At 40.2% G+C, this 17,238-nt stretch overlaps 1 protein-coding gene across 9 annotated transcripts in view; it reads left to right on the plus strand.

Moving 5' to 3' along the window:
- The window catches only part of invs (inversin), a 33,144-nt gene extending 16,343 nt beyond the window's left edge, over window positions 1-16,801 (plus strand). For 7 of the 9 annotated variants that reach the window (XM_086077325.1, XM_086077331.1, XM_086077327.1 and 4 more), the window contains 14 exons: window positions 955-1,122; window positions 3,802-3,982; window positions 4,465-4,574; window positions 7,423-7,588; window positions 7,687-7,842; window positions 7,950-8,071; window positions 8,568-8,675; window positions 10,092-10,198; window positions 10,300-10,509; window positions 10,825-11,033; window positions 11,739-12,180; window positions 12,795-12,952; window positions 15,667-15,750; window positions 16,044-16,801. In XM_086077325.1, coding sequence (XP_085933451.1) covers window positions 955-1,122; window positions 3,802-3,982; window positions 4,465-4,574; window positions 7,423-7,588; window positions 7,687-7,842; window positions 7,950-8,071; window positions 8,568-8,675; window positions 10,092-10,198; window positions 10,300-10,509; window positions 10,825-11,033; window positions 11,739-12,180; window positions 12,795-12,952; window positions 15,667-15,750; window positions 16,044-16,159 — 2,337 coding nt within the window. In that variant the 3' untranslated portion in view covers window positions 16,160-16,801. The remainder of the gene's footprint in view (window positions 1-954; window positions 1,123-3,801; window positions 3,983-4,464; window positions 4,575-7,422; window positions 7,589-7,686; window positions 7,843-7,949; window positions 8,072-8,567; window positions 8,676-10,091; window positions 10,199-10,299; window positions 10,510-10,824; window positions 11,034-11,738; window positions 12,181-12,794; window positions 12,953-15,666; window positions 15,751-16,043) is intronic. The other 2 variants (XM_086077332.1, XM_086077333.1) reach the window with 2 other exon arrangements.
- Window positions 16,802-17,238: the final 437 nt, after the last annotated feature.

Genomic DNA, 17,238 nt, shown 5'->3' on the forward strand with positions numbered 1-17,238 from the left:
TCCCCCTTTAAGTTGTGATTGAAATTGTAGTGTGTTGCAGTAAGTCATTATTCACCATCGTAAGTAAGCAATTGAATACCGCAAAGTCGCAAAGTCATAAAGCGCTTTACAGGGTTAAAAAGCGCACACATATTCACACACCAGTGGTCGACGCTGCCAGGTCCACCGGGACCAAATCGGGTCTCAGTGTCTTGCCTCAAGGACACTTCGACATGGTCACCAGGTGTAAGGATCAAACCCACAACCTCACAGATGGGAGATGGCCACCGTACCACTGAGACATGCCGCATGCTCCATCACTTTTCCGTTTCTGTATTGGTGTCACGAAAACACGCACACAAAAAAAGCTAAACACTTGTCGTTGAATAGCATGTAATTCTAATCTGTCATGAGAGAGAGCGGTTCAACCTCACAACTTGAGGTCATCATTTTTCCAGGAAATCCTGCTCAAATTCAAATGTTATGACTTGAAGGGCATTAGTCTAATTTGCGTGTACTTAAAAGACACACTGAGAGAGCCTTTCTCCGGCCTGTCCGAAACAACATCAAACCTGAGTGTCAAGCCGCATAACAAATTGCATTAGTTGAGGAATTTGAGGTCATTTGAGATCAAGCCGAAGTATCTGTGGCCACAAGGACAGAGTCTCCCTTGTGCGTTGGTTGATGCTGAAGGTGTGACATCAGTCGTTAGTTTTGTAATGATCCAATATGCATCATCATGTCAGATGACAGCCAGTAGCTTTCATTGAGGCGCTATCTGGTGTGCTTATCAGCTCCAGCATCAATGTGAGCTTTGTGTTGACACTTGCCCTCAGATTTCTTGGTGGAGCATTTTTCATTTGCGTAATAGAAAAAGCTCAAAGTCTCAAGGCCACAACGGCCCTCACTGTTCTAAACCCAAGTCGTCGTCGCTATCGCTTCATTTTCATCTGTCCTGCTTGTCTCGCTTCACAGCAAACCGCCCTGCACTGGTCAGCGTTTTATAACCGTCCTGAGCACGTTCGTCTCCTCATCAAGCACGACTCCAACATCGGCATCCCCGACAGCGAGGGCAAGATTCCCCTGCACTGGGCCGCGCACAGCCAGGAGGCCAGCGCCACGCAAACTGTCCGCTGCATACTGGTACGCGTCACACGTAAAGTTGCGGTGGATGTCATTTAAAAAAATAATAATACATTTATTGTGTATTTTCTCTAAGCAAACTGAATTGTACACATAGGCACAAATAAATACATTCATATTGGGTTAAATTTCCCTCGTTTTTCTATTGTTGCTAAGTCTCAGCCCACTTTTAAAGAGTAACAATAAACCCACATTTTTAGGAACAATAAAGAAAATGTGTTGTTCAAAAATAGCCCGTGGGCATAAATACCTATTCTTATATGTTCAAAGTGCATTTCATAGATTAGCATGCATGTACAGTTAAAATAAATGCCACTGTGTCCCAAAATACGGCCAAAATATTTTACTTTTTTTTGGGTGGTATTTTTACTTAATTCCTTACCTAATATATTATATAAATAATTATATTAAATAAATAATATATGTGGCAACTCGTTATACAGTAGTACAAAGGCATACATACTGAATGCAAGCAAAAAGGTATCATTAGAAACCCGAGCAATACATTTTTGACGCATGCCGGTCAAAATAATGTTGTTTTCTAAATCGAAAGCAACTCCAACCTGGGATGCATGTTAAAGATTTCAATGTAAACGTGCGCCGCAGTTTAGGGCGGAGTTCGGCTTCTTTAACAGCATCCTAAGCCAAATTAGCTTTCAAGTCTGAACATGTCATATTCTATCGCTAAACTCGACTGACTTCAGTGTAAAGTTATTACTTAATTACAGTAAATATTTGTTTCTTAACCGTTAACCGAGTGATCCTTCTCGAGCTGCGTGACGACATATTATCAATTTTATTTTTCTCAACAAAAACGTTCATTGTGCGCCTTTCATTTTTAAATGTCTGCACTGTCATAAAATGAAGACTTGTGATTTTTTTACTACATATTCACAATTGGTCCTCAACCTCATTTTGAGTCTAGACTTATCAGATGAAAATCACTGCCATAAATATTCTTGACTACAGACTTTTATTTAGCTATTAACTCATTCACTCCCAGCCATTTTCACTGAAGCAACCGCCTTTGCTCCCAGCTGTTTTACCAGATTTTTGTGTTCTATTGCTATAAAAACATGGAACCTATTAAAAGAAAGATTTGATTCTCTTCATTTATCAGGAAAAAAAAAGTATATTTGTATCTGTTTCCGCGTGCCAGCTCAGGGTGTGCCCCGCCTACTGCCCGAAGCCCGCTGGGATAGGCTCCAGCAACCCCGGGACCCTTGTGAGGAATACGCAGTTACGGAAATGTATGGGTGGATGTATCTGTTTCTGTTTTGCAGCAATTAGCATTATAATATAGCTAAGTATCATCAATACTCACATTCCTGGTGAAAACACTGACAGAAAGAGCTTGTTGCAACATGGCCCTGGCTGATCTCTTCTACTCTGCTGCCACCTGCTGGCCGTTTTTTTTAAATAACTACTATTAATGTCAGAAGCTGCATCAAAGCCTTCTGTATGGTCTTGCATAATAAAAAAACGTGTAAATATGTTTTTGGGAGTGAAGGACAAAGTATTAAAAAACGTGTTACACGTTCTTAACACATTCTAAATAAAAAAACGTGTTATAGAATGAGTTAAGAAACTTGTGGGACATACTAGCTGGCTATTTGCCCATTTAACGCGACTTTTAAGCAAAGTTCACTTGCCCCAAGTGCCCATGGTGCCTTGCTGTTGAATCGAGTTAAGAATTTTCAGTTAGTCTTTTTGTGAAGGTGAGAACCATCCAAGGAGCTTTTGTGGACTACGTTTAAAAGCCAAAATATGTGCCAGCAAACCGCCACCACCAATTTAAATTAAACTCTGACAAGAGTGATCAATGATCAGGCATCTATGACTCATTGACATAAAAGTTTTAATTATTTTGTGATGCTTTTACAAGATTTCACTGCAGCCTCTTTCAGCTTTTTGTTTTGGAGTCGGTTACTCTCTTCAGTGCCCTCTTTAGTTGGTAAATGAAGGCTGTGTAGGGTTTTAGTCTGGAGCTGCAATTCTCCCTTTAATTATCATTTTACCCTGGAAAAGAATCAGGGTTGTTATAGTTTTGGAATTTTTCATTTTAGTTCTTTTTTTATTTCGTTTTGATTTTTGTTTTTTAAATGTAGTTAGTTTTAATTAGTTTTCAGGGTGGTTGCGTTAGTTTTTATTAGTTTTAGTTATTTCATAAATGCTTAGTTTTAGTTGAGTTTTAGTTTGTTTCAGTTTTAGTTTTTTTTTAAAGTGTGTATTACTTGTGCGCAATATTTAAAAAACACCATGGGAGCAACGTCATCTGAAAATGCTTTTCTATTGGCTGCTCCTAGATGACGTCACTTTGTGTGACACACTATCAAATGTCCTTATTCCGGTTAATATCAAAATAAATCATCCCCAAAGGCTCATGCATTAAGTTGATTACCAAAAACTAAAAACGAAGGACATTTTTGCTATGTTTTAGTTAGTTTTGTAAACATAAAATGTAGTTTCAGTTAGTTTTCGTTTTTTTATTTTATTTCGTTAACGAAATTGTTTTTTGAATTTTAGTTTTAGTTTTTTCGTTAGTTTTAGTTAGCTAGAATAACCTTGAAAAGAATAGTTAATACACTTTTAAATGCTTCGCATTCATACGACATTCTTGCCCACCGTGAATGAACTGGCACATTCAAATCCACTCATTGATGTATTGCGTGTCCGCAGGAAGCAGCTCCCACGGAGTCCTTGCTGAACTGGCAGGACTATGAAGGCCGGACACCCTTGCACTTTGCCGTCGCCGATGGCAACGAGGCAGTGGTGGAGGTTCTCACGTCCTACGAGGGCTGCAACGTGACTGCTTACGACAATCTTTTCCGGACACCGCTGCACTGGGCCGCCCTGCTCGGTAAACTGACGAACATCCCACACGGAGTCCTCTTATTGGTCTTCAACATTAGCCTGCCAGTTTAACTTGCTGTGGCGTACCACATGAAAAACAAAACATCACTTGTTAACCACAATTTTATTTATTTATTATTTTTGATGTGTACGTCTCACAAGTTCACTCTCAAAGATGCTGTTGTTGCTTTGAATCCTCTTTCAGAATAAAAGAGAGATCCTAGCTAAATAGGGCAAAGCACAGACAACACCCTGGACTTGTTGCATAAACAAACATGTTGTGTTCATTAAATAACATTTGGTTATTTTGCATTTTCCCAATTCTCAATCCCTCCTTTCAAATATCATGTAATACAATAATTTTATGGGGAATTTGATTAAAAACCATTACACACTTTGAGGTTGCCTGCTAAGAGTAGTAAAAATATCAGTGTGAAGTGTAAGCTGAGCACTATCTGTGTGACATGTTTGATGTTAATGTGTTCACAGGTCACGCCAGAATTGTCCACCTGCTGCTGGAGAGGAACACGTCGGGCACTATTCCTTCAGACAGCCAGGGCGCGACACCTCTGCATTACGGAGCACAGAGCAACAACGCTGTAAGTCATCCACACACAGCAAACTAACCCATAAATACTTTTTTTTTTTAAACTGGATTGTTCCATTGTCTGTACGACTTTGCTTTTGCTACTGATCCATTTATTTGCCCCAAAGCAATTTTGTGAACATCTCAATTGGCTTTAGTTGGCAGGTGCTCATCTGCTGAACCCTATTGAGGCTAACAATTGGTATGCTAAAATAGTAAGAGAGAATAAATTTGACTTTATTTAGATAGGGACCCTGCGATTGGCTGGCAACCAGTTCAGGGTGCATCCCGCCTACTGCCTACTGCCCAAAGCCAGCTGGGATAGGCTCCAGCAACCCCCTTGTGAGGACAAGCGGTCAAGAAAATGGATGGATAGATAGAGACCAAATAGACTCAGTTTTAGAGTACACACTAGGAAGAGAGTGAAATAAAGAATTGGGGGGGGGGGTTAATAAAAGTCACTCAAGGGTTGAGGAATGAACTCACAACCTTCAGCTTGGGAGACTGCCACACTACCACCTGAGCTTTTTATTTTTTTTAGCAAGTTTAGTTTAGTAAGTTTCTCAAAACTATGCCCCTTCTACTGTTTGCTTATCTCCAAGAGACCAAATACGTCGTTTTTGGTCTCTTGGAGTTAGGAAGATGCCAGCTGACATGAGTGCTATACTAACACACAGCAGGAGCTGCATAACTCAGGGAGTAGATCGGCTGTCTCCCAAGATGAAGGTCGTGATTTTGTTCCTTCACCCTTGAGACTTTTATGTATTTTTTCCCCCAATCACCCCCCCCCCCCCCCCCAAAATACTTTATTTTACTCTCTTCCAAGTGTTAATGTTACTCTAAAACTGAGTCTGTTTGGTCCCACTCTAAATAGAGTCAAATTTACTCTGCAGAATTTACTGTGTAGTTAGGAGTGTTTTCCAGCGCTCAGACCCAAGAGTGTTTTTTTTTAGCCTCTTGAAAAATGTATAATTCTGTGACAGGCGACCCCAAAATTTCTTTCTTGCCAATTGCCATTTTGGGGATGGGCCAACAGCCCTAATAGTTTGTATGAAAAGTTTTCCAGGGCTCCAGGACCTAAAAATATTTTTTAGTAACTTGAAAAACGTGTGATTTTGTGACGAGATGAAATGACCGAAAATCCAATCCCAGAAAGTGTATAAACGTGTGTGTATGTGGTGGGTGTTTCTTTGATTTCCGGAACTCTAGTACAGTCATTTCTGGACTACAAGCCGCTACTTTTTTCACTTGCATTTGACTGTGCAGCTAATACAAAGATGCAGCTTATCCATCAGATCACAAGGGGGCGCACTATAAAGGAAGCGCAAGGGCGTCAGGTAAGCCCAAATACAGTAGGAGACACAGAATGAGAGCGAGACAATTTGCATTATGGAAAATAAAGTAGCGGGAACCCGGTGCGGTAACATTAAAACAGTCGGCTTACAGTCGGGTGCGGCTTATATGTGTAACAAACTTACGTGTTCCCCAAATTTAGCTAGCACGGCTTATAGTCAGGTGCGCCTTGTAGTTCAGAAATTACAGTACCTAAAAGTGCTTCTTCTTTTTTTAGCACTTGAAAAATGTGCGATTTTGCAATAGCCGTGCTCTAGTGAGTGACACAATACGTTTATTGAACTGCTGTCATTTGGGGACATTGATAAATACAGTTGTGTGTCATCTGCATAACTATGATAGTCAACATTGGCGTTCTGAAGCATTTGACCCAAAGGTAACATATACAGACTGAACAACAGGGGTCCAAGGACTGACCCTTGAGGGACACCACATGTCATGGCCATTCGATCAGATTCAAAATTTCCAATGGTTACAAAGTAACTCCTTTCCTCCAAGTAGGACCTGAACCCTTTTAGGACTGTCCCATTTAACCCCACCCAAGTTTCCAGCCTGTCCAACAGTATATTATGTTCAATCGTGTCAAATGCTGCACTGAGGTCCAGTTAGACGAGCACCGATACCTTCCCTGCGTCAGTGCTCAATCTTATATCATTTAGTACTTTAATCAGAACTGTTTCTGTACTGTGATGAGGTCGGAAACCTGACTGGAATTGATCAAAAAGTCAGTTTGAGCTCAATAAATTGCTGAGTTGATTAAAAAACACTTTTTCAACAATTTTGGTTAAGAAGGGAAGGTTTGAGATCTATAATTTGAATCCAGCATTCTTTTTTAGGATGGGCTGGACGGCGGCTACTTTCAGAGATTTAGGACGCTTGCCTGATTGAAGTGAGCAGTTGATTATTTGCTGTAAATCGATTTGAACCGATTTCACAATAGTTTTGAAAAAGCCAGAAGGTATTGAGTCAAGACAGCTCGTGGAAGGTTTCAATTGCTGAACCAAGTGTGTTAGAGTATTTTGATCCCCTTAGTCAAATTCTGTCATGGTAGTTGAATTATTCCTAGGCGATTTGAAGTGCTGCATCATTTTGTCGTTGTGCTGGTTTGTGAGAATTTGTACTTTTTCACTTAAGTAGCAGGCAAAATCATTGCATTTATCTGTTGAGAGGAGTTCTGACGCTGTTTGATTTGTGAATTTGTCGACCACGGCAAATAGGGTGCGCGTATTGTTGAGGTTCTTACTAATGATTTCAGAAAAGTGTTGTTGTCTAGCTAGTAGCTACCTTTACTGTCTGGTTTTAACACTTCTCCAGCTTGTTAAAACAAATGTTAAGACTTTTCAAATATTGAGGGTGCTTGGATTTACTTGAGGGGTGCTGCTTAAGCACCCCCATCTTTGTCATCCATGAACCAAGTTATGATTTTGTCATTTGATTGACTCTATTAAACTTGAAAACGCTTTCCTATAAATCACTCCACAAGACTTATTTTGTGTGTGTGTGAATAGGAGACAGTAGGTGTGTTTCTTTCCCACCCATCGGTAAAGGATGAGCCCGACCTGGAGGGCAGGACGGCCTTCATGTGGGCCGCCGGGAAGGGCAGCGATGATGTGATCCGCACCATGTTGGCCCTCACGCCTGACATCAACATGGCCGACAAGTATGGCGGCACCGGTGAGCACCGATAAAATGAGATGAGCTCTGGGCTACACACTATAATGTGCGCGTGGCGTCCATTTGGCAAGATGTTAGTGTTGCTATTGTCCAAACAGCGCTGCATGCGGCCTCCCTGTCAGGCCACGTGAGCAGCGTCAAATTGCTGTTGGAGCAGGGAGCCATGGTGGACTCTCTGGATGTAATGAAGCACACGCCGCTGTTTCGCGCCTGCGAGATGGGACACAGGGACGTCATCCTCACGCTCATCAAAGGTGGGTGTCGGAGGTAGCGGCGGTCTCTTCCAGGCCACCTTCCAATGCTATTTATGTTCTCTGCGGTTGTATGTCAGATACGTAGCTACTTACTGTGTTGAATATAGGCGCCGCACGCGTGGACTTAGTGGACGTGGACGGTCACACTGCTCTCCACTGGGCAGCTCTGGGAGGGAACGCTGAAGTCTGCCAGATCCTGATGGAGAACGGGATTAGCCCCAATGTACAGGTGAATGAATGTTTTAGCTAGCTTAGTAGGCAAAAAAAAAAAAAAACGATTTTTTTTTTCTCAAGCTACTGCCCCTCCCTGAAGACTTCTGGCACCCCGTAGCGATAACATACACTGTACTGTGCAAGTACACAATCTAATGAGACCCAATGTAAGAATGTAACATGATTATGCTTTTATTGGCACTTGTGCCCTATGTTTATTTTTGTGGTTGTGGTTTACTGCGCTACATCATACTGAGAGCTGTTTCTAATATATGTCTCATCTCACGCAGTTTCACAATAAGATCACCAAAATATTGTATTAGTCTCTATTAGTTTGATTCTGTTACTACTATTATTTTTGTAAAGACAAAGGTGGTGATGCTCTTGTACCAGATCTTATTAGATTTGTGCAAGTAACCGCATTAGCATTATATACAATGTGACTTAATAATCATTCAAAAACAACTCCATGACACCTTTCAAGGAGCTTTATGATCCGATCTGTCTTGCAGGACCAAGCAGGACGGACTCCTCTGCAGTGTGCTGCTTATGGTGGCTACATCACGTGCATGGCTGTCCTGATGGAAAAACACGCTGATCCAAATATACAGGACAAGGAGGTACGATTCTGCTTTCAGGCATCCAGATCTTAATCCAGTATCGTTTATTGGTGGTGACATGGTGGTTACATCATGCTTTGGTTTTGCTTTTCTTCCCACTGTAACTGGGGCCTTAGACACGTTGGAAGTAATTATGAACAGTTCCAGGCAGTGTTAGCACAAACTTAATTTGAGGTTAATCACATGCACTTTAAATGGTGATAGGTGTGTGCTGACTGCCATTTAACACAAGTGTAAAGTGATTATTAATTATGAATAATGCCACATACCCAGTACAAGGATGTGCACACTTATGCAACCACATTATATCAGTTGTTTATTTTTACTTCCCCCTCTGAAAAGACTTGCCCAGCATCACATTAATGAATAATGATATAACAAAAACAAAACTGCCATTTGAATAGGGGTGTGTAGACTTTTTATAGCCTCAGTTGTTTGTGCCATTTTGTAGCATCTACAGGCAATAAAATATTTTTTAGCGTCAATTATTTGCAGCTTTCTATCAACAACTTCTCGATAGTTTTTTTTAATGGTTTTCAAAACAAAAGAAAACAAATACAAAAAAGCAAATGACAAACATTAACTCATTCACTGCCATTGACGTCTATAAATGTCAAAAATTATTTTTAACTATTTCTATTAGTTTGAAAAAAAAATCCACTTTTGTTAACAAGGGGTATGAAAACTTAGAAATTAAAAAAATATATTTAAAAACAAAACAAAGATTATTAAAAACTAGGGGCATTAAATATTTTTTTTTAATTGTAATTAATTGCATGACTTAACTCACGATTAATCACAAATTTTAAGTCTGTTCTAAATTTACAATAAAAAAATTCTAGGTTTTCATACTCTTGTTAACAAAGTGGAAAAAATGTTAAACTTATAGAAATTGTTCAAAAGAGTTTTTGACGTCCATAGCTGTCAACGGCAGTGAATGAGTTAATTAAAAATAATAATAATAATAACAATAATAAATACATCAATAAATTCCTCTCGCTACAAAACAGTTACACAAGAAAAATAATAGATAATGACAAATACGGAAATCAACTGAATCTGAAATCATGTCAAGCTCTCTTTTTTTTAAATATATATACCACAAAAACCTGGCATTTGAACAGGGTTGTGTAGAATTTTTATACCCGCTGTGAGTTGAGGAGCGTCATGTAGTTCTTTGTGCCATTTTGTAGCATCTATCGTACAGCTTTTTTAGCATCAATTATTCGCAGCTCTCTTATCAACACTATTACAATTTGAGACATTTTTCTCATGAAAATGTGCCTTGACTCAACAAAAGCTGGGGTATGTTTTCGTACAGTATAGCTTACCAGCAGTAAGTGTTTGGCACCCCTCCATTTTTATTTTTATTTTTTTCATTTAAAAATTGCTGCTGGTATGACCTTGTTTCCGCAGGGGCGGACTGCTCTCCACTGGTCGTGCAACAATGGCTACCTGGATGCCGTGAAGCTGCTGCTGGGCTACAGCGCCTTTCCGAACCACATGGAGCACACAGAGGAGAGGCAAGAGGCTTTGATGATGATAATGACGATGAGACGTGGCGGTCACAAAGGTAAAGACACCTTCAAAAGGCTTTGCGAGTGACAACGGCGCTCACGCGCAGGTACACGCCGCTGGACTACGCGCTGCTGGGGGGGCACAGCGAGGTGACCCAGTTCATGCTGGAGCACGGCGCTCTGTCCATCGCCGCCATCCAGGACATCGCCGCCGCCTCCATCCAGGCCGTCTACAAGGGCTACACGGTCCGCAAGGCCTTCAGTGAGAGGAAGCAGCTCCTCATGAGGCACGAGCAGCTACGCAAGGACGCCGCCAAGTGAGAGACGAACAAACAACATTCAGTTATGCATCTGTCCTTGTCTTGACAATCACGTTCTTTGTCGTCGCACTTTCCTCGTATCTGTCTTTCTCTCTGTCAACCTTGCACACGCATACGTCTTTCCCCTGACATGCTCCTTTTGCTCCTTATCATTTGCTCACCTGTCTCACATTTGTTCTATCAAGGCACAGATTTTATGTTGGAAATATAAATGTCAGCAAAAGTATATACATGAATTACTTAACACGATATATTGCCAATTCACATAATTTGTTGCTACTTGAGTCTGAACCTGCTTTTGGTTGTGTTCAGGAAGCGAGAGGAGGAACTGCGGCGGAGAGAAGCCGTGCAGCAAATCTCTGAGGCTACGGTGAAAGAACGAAAATTGTCTTCGGAGACGACCGAACAGGAGAATCTGTCCCTGGTGAACCTCGTGGCGGATTTATCCGTGAAGGACTCGGTGACGGAGACAAAAAAAACAACGAAACCTGAACGGAGGAACAAAGAGGAGCGACACAAAGGTAGGATGAAATTCATTCTCGGCTCACAAAAGTCCTGTGTGGAGTTTGCATTTTCTACCTGTGCGTGCAAAGGTTTTTTTTGGGTACTCTGACTTTCTCCCATATTAACTCATTCACTCCCACTCTATTGCTAAAAAAAATGGAACCTACCAAAAGAAAGATTACAGTGTCTTCTTTCATGAGGGAAAGAAGTACATTTGTATGTTTCCGTTTTGCAGCAATTAGCATTAGAATATAGCTAGGTTTCATCATTATTCACAAATCTGTTGAAAACAATGGCAACAAAGAGCTTGTTGCAACATGGCCCTGGCTGATCTCTTTTACTCTGCTGCCACCTGCTGGCCATTTTTTGTAATAACTACCATTGCTTTAAGCTACTTTTTTCAGGTCAGAAGCTGCATCAAAGCCTTCTCTATGCACTAGCATACAATTTTTCATTTATTTTTTTTAACGTATAAATAGGTTTTTGGGAGTAAAGGACAAATTATTAAAAAACTTATTTATACGTTTTTGGGTTTGAATGAGTTAAGCATGCATGTTATGTTAATTTGAAGACTCGTACATATATGTCCAAATTTGTCCATTTTCCAGTTGAATGAAATTTACAATAGATATAAAAAGTCTACACACCCTTTTTCAAAGCGAAGTCAACCCTAATGAGGACAAGCGCTATAGAATATGGTTGGATAATAAATCAATGTACAGTATTGTCTCCACCAGGCCATAGAAGCAGATCAACAAGGAGCAAAGCTGCCGATCCACCTGACACTGCGAGCCCCGAAAGTCACGCGACATGCGACACGGCAACCAGGCTGAAAGACCGGCTCTCTCCGAGCAGCCAAGCATCCCCCAGACCTTCCTCCACACATAAAGTCAGGGAGCAAAGACCTTCCTCGTTCTCAAGCGCCCCTTCCACGGGCGTCCCTGACACAAACCAAACGGCCGCCGTACTTCTGAGAAAGACTGATTCCCTGAAGCACAGACACCGCAAGGCCAAAGATCCCGCTCGACTTAGTGGATCCGCTTTGAGCACGACAAGCCCTTCAAGAAAACATCACGCCGCCGCGAGTACGCCACGGGGACACGATAGAGAGCAGCGCAGGAGGAGGAACGAGGCGGCCAGGGTCATCCAGCAAGCATGGCGAAGGTGAGTGGCAAATTTGTAGCAGTCGCAGGCAGAAAACGCACAAGATCTTGTTTAGGAGCTTTTGTTGTTCAGGCTCCATAATGTCATCAAAAGATTCAAAGAATCTGGAGAAATCTCTACACGTACGCGGCAGGGCCGAAGACCAACATTGAATGCCCGTGACCTTTGATCCCACAAGCGGCACTGCTTCAAAAAAAAAGGACTACCACACGGCTCAGAGCGCAAAGTAGAAAAAGTGTACTGTGGTCTGACGAGTCCACATTTCAAAATGTTTTTGGAAATCAATTCACAATGAGTGAATATTTGCAAAAACTAAGTTTGAACATTAAACTTCCTGTCTTTTTGTAAGTGTATTCACTTGAATATGAGTTTGAAAAGGATTTACAAATCAACTCCCTCGTGTTATATCAGCGCCATACAATCACAATAAAGGCTCTCTATTCTATTCTAAAGAACGGAGCAGGCTGCAGGCCGTACTTTTGCCCACCAGTGCCCTTAATAGCTACCAGCACGAGGCCATCAGCAGCCCCTCTGTTTCCATTTAGTTCATACAGTGAATGTGATGCCTATTAAAAAAGGCTTTGTTGTTTTATCTAACGCACGTGTGTCTGTAGGCTCCTCGCACGCAGACACGCCGTGCAAGGCAACGCCTGCAAGGGGGCGGAGTTAAGTGATTTGAACCACGCCCATACCAGGAAGAGGCGGACAGAGATGCGAGCTCCACCCATGAAACTTGCAGCCACGAAGACGTCGGTGCTACAAAACATTTATGGTAAGAGCTGGATCAGACGTTCTGCCTACAAATGTAATGCAAGCACAATGTGTTTATTATTGTGGTACTGTACTGCATTATTATGACAAAAGAGTTTTTCATGTTTTGGTGATTGTTAATTGGTGTCGGTGACTCCAAATATTAGAAACAGCTCTCAGTATGATGCAGTACAGTTGCACTCCCCTGAAAACAACAATCACTAAAATAAAGTTAAATGAACACTTCACTGACATTGTCTACCATTGCCATGCTTACAGTTATATTACTTAACAAAAATTAATTAAAAAAATATATAGTAGTGGGTAAAGTGTATTTTATGAATGATATGCGGTGAAAACATAGTACATCAATGATATAAAGCTGATTTTTGTGGGGGGGGGGGGTGAACAAAAAGTGAGGTCTTGTGCTTATTGTTGTTTTCTTGTTTAGCAGTTTTGTGTCGCCCTGAATGTAAATTTTTATGCAAAAAAAATTTGCACACAGGGGGATCATAATATGAGATTATTTTATTGTTTCTGTCAAACCCATTTATACCTGAATTGAGAATGAAAACTGAGATACATAAAGAGCACATATTTTGTATATATGCATGTATTTATTTATACAACAAGTAAATGTACCTTTAGTATAACCAGGCATTAAAATGAACAAAACACGGAATAAATTCATAATTATTTCTATGACTGTATTTATTTTCACTTTACAGGGACTTTTGTCAAATAAATGCAAAAAAAATTGAAATTGAAAACACAAAAAAAGTGAAGACGCTTTGGGGTTTGTTAGAACACAACTTTACGTAATGTTCTGCGAATCCATCTCGTCCCAACGGAGACATTAAAGTGGCCCTTCGTGGCAGACATTTCATGTGTACTGAGAAGCTCACTTGTGGAAACAGAGTTCATGGAATTGAAGCAAGAAGCTCAAAACCAGCCTCTCTGTTATTGACTACAATCACCCGTGTTAATGTGTCGGGTGGCGCTTTTGTGTCCACACACCTGACCCAGCTGTCTGTTTAGAACCTTACGGGTGGCTTTCACCCCGCCCTCAGACAGCCTTGACCTTCATCACACATCAGCAGGTGATGATTGGAGAACAGGCAGGAACCACCTTGCTGCTCCCGAGCAAGCTGCTGGACAAACAGATAGAAAAGATGGACACATCTCAGGATTCTCACCCAACCTGGTGACGTGGCTTGCCCCCTCCCCGTTCTCACCTCTCCTCCCTCTTCCGCCGTCGCTCTGACAGTCGTGGCATCGTGAAAAGTTCACAGCTGTCAGGGGGAATGTCAACAGTGTGGAGCGATCCGCTGAACACACACACACACACGCGCACAACACACACATTACACGCCCGCTGCCTCTCTCGAAGCAGACGGACGTTTGACATACAACTCCAGACTGGCTATCATAATCGCGCTACACCTTTATCTAATTGTCTCCCTGTAATTTCATCTCAAATATCATTTCATCTAAAGGGGAGTGAGGAGGAATGATAACACGATGATCATATGCACGTTTAAACTTCTTTTTGACCAGCTAATTATTTGAATATATATATATTAGAGCTGTCACAAAATAAAAAAAATATCAGATTAATCACATTTTAGAATTTTGATTAATCACGATTCACCGCTTAATAAAAAAAAAAAAAGAAGACTTTTTTATCAACATTTTTTTCCCGCCAAATTTGAAGAGCACTGGTTATGTGTTATTATGTGTTGTTTAATGTTATGAGGACGTCTTCAAAAAAATTTTTACCCACTGCACACATTAATTACTTGCATAATTTAAAATGGAGAAAAAAAAGACCCTAATATAGTTTGACATGAACAAATATTCTAAATGTGATACGCAAACATTTATTAAATGCTTTACTTTAATGCATGTAATTATGTTTATTGCTAAAGCACAACTTGTGCTACCTTAAACGTAGCCATCCGCTGTCATGATAACGGATAATCTATGGTCAAAATTAAAAGTGCGATTAATCTGCGTTAATTTATGATTAATGCGGTAATTTTTTTGTGATTAATTAATCAGTTAACGCTTTAACTTTGACAGCACTAATATATATATAGATTTAATAAAATGTCATTGTAGAAACTAAATTACAGTAATCTCCTCTGTATCGCGAGGTTAAAGTTCCACACTACTTCATCTATAATTAAAAATCCTCGATAGCATTTACTGCACTTAATTATGTATTTAATTATATAAAAATGTATAATAAAAAATGAAAGTTAATAAAATTAATACATAAATAATAAATAAATATAAAATATATAAATAATACATAAATGTTTATTAAACCATTTTAGAGGGAAAAATACTAAATGAATGTACCAAATATTATATACTATAATATAAATGCTCCCCTTTTTTTTTTTTTCTTCTTCTTTTTTTTTTGCTTAATTCCCATGGATATTGTGCTGCTCCTTCTGGTGTGCACACCTTGGCCACCCGGGAGCAGTATAATACACTTATGGTCGCAGTAATGTTAGTTGTTCTTTGCAGAGGATAAAGAATATATGATTGTGAGTATTCAACTATCCATTCCTGAAAAAGTTATAACACCGATGCAATGCTTTTTCCGTTTCCTATTATGTTTTTGAATTAAGCCAGCAGACTTAAAAGCAAAAGTTATGTGGTTGTTTGTCTGTGTCTGGCCGCCCATGTTTTACGGGGAATATGCTAATGTTTTGACTTGCCTTCTAGGAAACTCTGTGGCCATACGGGCACATCCTTCGCTCCGAGGGTCTCAGCTGCTTTTGAACGTGCCTTTACGCACGCAGAGCCAGTGTAAGTCGATTTGCAGACACTCAACTCTTTTGAATGCTTTTTGGATATAGACAACAGCTCAAAAATCGGAAGCAATATTTGGATTTTGCAGTGAAATTTCAGAATGAATCTAAAATGCAGTATAACCTTTACATAAGTTGACCTTCTTTGAACTTTTGAATGCCCAACTGTTCAATCTTTCAAATACTTATTGCACAACTTGCTGTTCTTTAACACTGAGCTAAATGACATAATTTACTGCCATATCAACCTGTCAAAAAGCCTGATATCTGTGTATGCATCTGTGTGTCTAGTGGGCGGTTTGGACTACGTGCACCTGACTGATGCGGTGAATCAAGCCAGGCAGTTCTCCTACAACCTGAGGCCGCAAAGCGCCGGGCAGGGTCGGGGCCATCGAGGAAAGCGTTGACGCACCCAAGTACATTTTTTAAAATGTTTTCTCAGGGGGCTGGCAGCTTCCACCTGATTACTGCTACACATTGTTAGCTTCTAAAATTAAGTCATATGACATCAGAGACATGACCTCACGGGGCGGGGGTTAAATCTACCGAAGCGGCTCGTGTAAAAGATAACCTTTCATCCATTGTGAGGCGAACATACACACACACGCACACACAAGTGCGTGCGCGAGTCTCGCTCACACACTGAGATAACCTTTCCTCGTGTTGCAGAGAATGAGCCAGTCTATCAACAACCGCTCATGAATTCGGCCCACCTGCAGAAACACACACACAATCTAAAAATATGTCAGGTACCGGTACATTCCAATGCACATTTAATAACATGAAAATACTCTCTGTTCAAATATACAGTACACAGAATGTGATTCTGTTGACAAACATATGGACATGTCTTGTGCAAATCTGGTTAAATTGTTAACCTGTCTGTATATTTTCACAGACACAAGAAAAGCTTATTAAGTACAATAGATGTATGAAAACATGTTTGTAACACAGTGTAAAAATCTGCCACTCTGTGCTCAAATGTACCATTAATGTAAATATTTCCATTTACACACACATCACAATATAAACATCTTATCTGGGCTGCATCATTTTGTCGCTTGAGCTTAATGTTCCTTGCTAAAATCTGCACTAAAAATTTATTTTTTACATTTTTTGTTACCAAACCCATTTTTTGAAACAAAATAAATAGTTGAACAAACTATTTTCCTGGCTCCTGATCTCAAAATAAGTGATCCATAAATTTGATGTGCAGATGTAATAATAATCAATTATACATTTACAGAATACGGTTTCAGTTATAATGGCCCTCTGAGGAGAAGCCTAACTACAATGTGGCCTGTGAAAAATCAATTGGACACCCCTTGAATACGCAAGGTAAATGCCCATTGAAACCATAACGCAACCAACCATTAAAAAAAAAAAGATACAATTTACACACAATCCTTATTGTGAAACGTTTACACTTATTGTAACAATAGATTTTTTTGGTGTATTATAAATACAAGTAAAAGTGGACTCGAAA

Source organism: Leptonotus elevatus, chromosome 6, assembly GCF_054856555.1.
Source record: "Leptonotus elevatus isolate MCC_2025b chromosome 6, RoL_Lele_1.0, whole genome shotgun sequence".
In the NCBI taxonomy this organism is placed as follows: Eukaryota; Metazoa; Chordata; class Actinopteri; order Syngnathiformes; family Syngnathidae; genus Leptonotus; species Leptonotus elevatus.